Source organism: Merops nubicus, unplaced genomic scaffold (assembly GCF_000691845.1).
Source record: "Merops nubicus isolate BGI_N331 unplaced genomic scaffold, ASM69184v1 scaffold32144, whole genome shotgun sequence".
Taxonomy (NCBI): Eukaryota; Metazoa; Chordata; class Aves; order Coraciiformes; family Meropidae; genus Merops; species Merops nubicus.
Window position 1 is genome coordinate 10,517 of NW_008606806.1, and position 4,797 is coordinate 15,313.

General features: G+C 43.3%; 1 protein-coding gene across 1 annotated transcript in view; it reads right to left on the reverse strand.

Annotated features, from left to right (window-relative positions):
* LOC103772437 (zonadhesin-like) overlaps window positions 1–1,923 on the reverse strand; it is a gene marked incomplete at its 3' end in the record, with an annotated part of 10,223 nt that extends 8,300 nt beyond the window's left edge. Inside the window, exons 1-3 of the mRNA XM_008939769.1 lie at window positions 1,823–1,923; window positions 329–378; window positions 90–239 (exon numbers count right to left, since the gene is read on the reverse strand). Coding sequence (XP_008938017.1) covers window positions 90–239; window positions 329–378; window positions 1,823–1,890 — 268 coding nt within the window. The remainder of the gene's footprint in view (window positions 1–89; window positions 240–328; window positions 379–1,822) is intronic.
* Window positions 1,924–4,797: the final 2,874 nt, after the last annotated feature.

Sequence of the window (4,797 nt, forward strand, 5' to 3'; positions counted from 1 at the left end):
TGAAACCAACCCATTTCAGAGGTCTTCCTGAATTTTTCTTCTCCAAAGAAAGAATAAAGTCATTAGCAATGCCACAACCAAGCACTTACTTCCATCAGGATAGTCTCCATCAGGACCTGTTTCATCAGTCGGAGTGTCGTGCTTGGTTCGAATCCACAATCCCTGGTTGACATTGCAAGGCTGGGTCCAGTCACAAAATGGTCTTGAGTTGTTGTTAAAATCACATCTGGTGAGGTAAGCTGAAACGCAACACATTTCAATAAAGAAGAGAAGCTAGTATGTTCAAAATCTGCAGTGAGTGCTAACACTACCACTGACATGCCATTACCTGTTTCAGGATCCCATGTTCTCAAGCCACCAGTTGGTCTTTGCTTGATCCTGCCAAGAAAAACCACAGTGAAGCCCTTGTGGAATTAGGGTCTCAAACACTGTTCAAGAAAGAATGTTGTCATATGTCTTTGGGTGTTTCACCAAATAACTGAATAGACCCTGGCTTTCATTTACGCCTGACTCTTCCTCCTACCATATATACTTACTCCGTCACAATAAAGCTCTGAAATTGAGTCAAAGGTGGGATATGTCCACTTCATCTAGCGCGGAAGGATCCTCTGCTCTGTATCCCACTGAACTGAAAGGAGACCAGCTCTCCAAGATACAAGGAGCTACAGAAAGGGTGCAGCTCATCTCTGACAATACCATGATAACAGCAAAGACTTACTATTTATTAACTTGCTCATGGCACTGTCATCCCAGCTGTTGCAAAGCAAAGTGTGTAAACGCTTTGCTTTGCAAAAGCAAACTAGTTACACTAGTGTACCATGTAACCCTGTTAGTTTTGTTGGAAGTTTATATATTTCATTTAACTCCTGCAAACCTCTCATGACACAAAGCTGTCATCTTGTTCAGCTCTTCTAATTTACCCTGAACATACTGCAGAACAAAATCAATTATAAATGCACAGTCCTTGTTGTGCTCCAAAGTCCTGCAGAGATGAGCTTACAGAAGACCAAAATCCCACCGTGGATCACAGCATAAATGGCTCTGCTTTTTGGGTGTCTCACGTAGGAAAGGAATTTCCAGGACTGCAAAGCTACAGTAGTAGTTCTTTACATGCTCTGATGGTGGTCCACAGTTTCAGGAGGCAACGTTCAGTTCCAACCTCTGTGATCCCTCCTTAATTATCCATATTGCACTTGACACCGTATCATTTGTCCTTAAGTGAATTAAGTGGATTGCCCCCTCTGCCCCCAGAATCTAAGCAATGACATTCAGAGAAACTAGGGAGATTAGGAGCAAATATCACACAATCAATTTATCAATGAAATGCAGCAAGAAACTTGTAAACAGATTGATGTAAGGCTACAGGGGAAAGAGAATATGTGAAGACAGATAAAGTAAGAAAATTTTCTTCACTGTTCCTTCCTGGATTTCTTTTTCCATGAGAGAAAGAAAGCTGTGACAAGTTGCCACTCAGTCTCAATTCAGAGCTATCTTTAAACTGCTCCACATTATGCAAGTCCTAAGGCAAAGGTTACTGTAGGTATATTCAGAGTTAAAAGTGGTTTATAACTACTGTTTTATTCTGTCAAGATCTCTCCTCTTCAGATATGCCATTAGAATACCTGTAACACGTGGAACATCCACGTTACAGGTTTCTCTCACAGACAGGAGCCAGCGCAGAATTAAAATTCAATTATTTCTTCTTTTTAAAAATGACATGGTTCAACTGTACAACATTCCACATTAAGAAGTGAAGAAAGGATATTTATCATTAACAGCTAAGCTTCCTGAATTAATCTACGTTCAGTACTGTGCTACTTACCCTGTGGTAGTCAGCACTGAAATACAGAATAAAATTAAAGTGTACTGTAAGTGCCAGAGGGTTCCCATGCTAGAAGACAGAGTTAAGTCTTCTGTGTGGTACAGTCTGCATAGTAATCCACCAGTTGTACTCAGCAAGGATGAAATGAGGGAAGGTTACCGTGAAAGGGAATATATTGACCAGAGGGTGGAGGTGATTATAAAAAAACTGCCCAACCATGTATCAGTTATGTTCTCTGGGTTATCTACCTTGAGAAGAGCACGTATGAACTGAAAGCTCATACTCTGTGTCACTCTGACACCCTTAGTTGTCTGCTGGATAAATGGATCTGGTTTTGGAAATTCTTGGTGCTGCTGTTGTATATTTAAAAAGTCTGCAATTTTAAAGGGATTTTTTTTTTCCTCACATTGATAGCATGACAACTTCATTTTAAAGCTCCTGCCCAGTTTTCACTGCTAGTATATGAGATTTTGCATATTGACTGAATTTTCTTCCTTTCTGAAACTAGGATTCAGCAGAGCAGATAACATGCTTTCAATTTACTCACAACAGTCACGTTGTCATGGGCACAATTCACAAACTTGCTGAAACATTTCCGCTACCATCTTGCCCCAGCTTGAAAATAAAAGGTTCATTTTCTGGGCTGCAGTGAAGTCTCTGTTGGTTGCTGGTACAGGAAAACCAGGCAGATTGTTCCCACTGCCTCTCATGCCTTTACTGTTCTCTTCTTTTGCAGCTTTCTTTGCATTGGGGTCTGCAAAGTAATGGCTCAAAGTCAGCCAAATTCCCTACTTCACCCAGATTTCATGAGTGACAAGAATCAAAGGAGTATCAGAAAGTATTCAGGGTTTCCTTGCATTGCCCGAATTGCATGGCTTTTTTTTTTTTTTTTTTTTCCCCTAGATGCAGGATGTCTCCAGGAGTAGGGATTTCTGGAAAAGTGGCCTCTTAGTTACAACAACTTTCCCTTTGTGATTATATTCCAATGATTAAGGTCATTAAGGGTTCATAATTTAAGTCTGAAATTTCAAGTCCCTTTCTTCCTGCTCGGCACAAAATATTTACACTTGCCATTAACAAGCAACTGAGGAGGCTGCTTACAGAAACAAGAGAAATGCAGAAGGATCAAAGGAGGCTAAATAGAAACACAGATATATTTCAAGTTAGAGGTTACATGATGTGTTGACAATGGGCCTGGGGCTGCATTCTGGCACAAGCTCATGTCCCACACAAGCCTCTACAAAGCCAGAGGATAGATGTCCACTTGGGTCTCCACTGAAAATACTTGCCCAGGAAAATATGTGTATTTTTGCCAACCAGTAAACAAGGAAGAGGATTTCTTGATTTAGAGACAAAAGAGACTCTTTCCGTACACAAAACCATTGACCACACGTTTCCAGTTCAGTTGAGGAGAGCACAATCTGATGGGCAGAAAGCAAGTGACCTTCAGATAAAAGTTGCATTGGGCACACTTCATTTTCAGCGAGGCTGCTGAGAAGCTGGTCAGCAATAATGGTAAACTGGGCAATAGCACTGCAATGGGTAGCAAGAGGACCTCCATGTGTGCACATGCTTTCCTCCTGCAGACAGTTAAGGGATTCCTCATGAATCTGATGCTGTTCTGTATGATTCTGACAAGAAGATGTGAATCCATCTTGGAAAGAAAGCAACCCTCTGGCAAATGCATCTACCCCGATGATGCACCATCTTTCACCCCTTGGTACCCATGGCAAATATGAGGCACTGCAGCACCAGGAACACTCCTGTCAATAGAACATGGCGTGCTCTCCAACTATGCTGTGTGACCTTTTCTGTCACTTTGCCACTCCTGTTTAATGCCAGCTCAGGTACCCTGTGAAAGGTGAGCTGGAGTACTCACAAATATAACTAACCTCACGGGAAAGATGACAAGGAAATGACTTGCCATTTGATTCTAGTGGGATGTGACAGTATCCTGCACTGACACACCAGAGGGATGGGATGCCATCCAGAGGGACCAGGACAAGTCTGTGAACTGGGCCTGTATGAACATCATGAGGTTCAACAAGGCCAAGTGCAAGGTCCTGCATCTGGGTTGGGATAATCCTTGGTATCAATAAAGGCTGGGGGATGGTGGGATTTAGAGCAGCCCTGTGGAGGAATTGCTGGTACCAGTGGATGCAAAGCTGGACGTGAGCCACCAAGGTGTACTTGCAACCCAGAAGGCAAATCATATCCTGGGCTGCATCAAAAGCAGCATGGCCAGCAGGCCAAGGGAAATGATTCTGCGACTCTATTCTGCTCTGGTGGGGCCTCATCTGGGGCACTGCCTCCAGCTCTGGAACTCTCAGCACAAGAATGACATGGATCTGTTGGAGTGGGTCCAGAGGAGGGCCACAAAAATGATCAGATGGCTGGAGCACACCTCCTATGAGGACAGGCTGAGAGAGCTGGGTTTGTTCAGCCTGGAGAAGAGACAGCTCCAGAGAGACTTTATCGTGCCTTTTCAGCACTTAAAGGGAGCTTATAAGAAAGACGGGGACAATATTTTCACCAGGACCTGTTGCAACAGGCCTTTTAAACTCAAAGAGGGGAGATTTAGATGAGATATAAGGAAGAAATTTTCTACAATGAGGGTGGTGAAACACTGGCACAGGCTGCTCAGAGTGGTGGTAGAAGCCCCACCCCTGAAAACATTCTGGTCAGGTTGGATGGGGCTCTGAGCAACCTGATACAGTCGAAGATGTCCCTGCTCACTGCAGAGGGATTGGACTAGATGAGCATTACAGGTCCCTTCCAAACCATTCTATGATTCTGACAGTCAGACTGATCACCTTGCAGGCCTACTGTTTCTCTTCATTTGCATACTTTATATCTCTGAAAGGCGCCCAGGAGACACTGCCACTTGTATAAAAATACTGGCCTGCATCTTGAGGAAGAAGAACAGCACTTCTTCACTTCTAACACAGCGAAGCTAAAATTCTTCACAAGGGCAC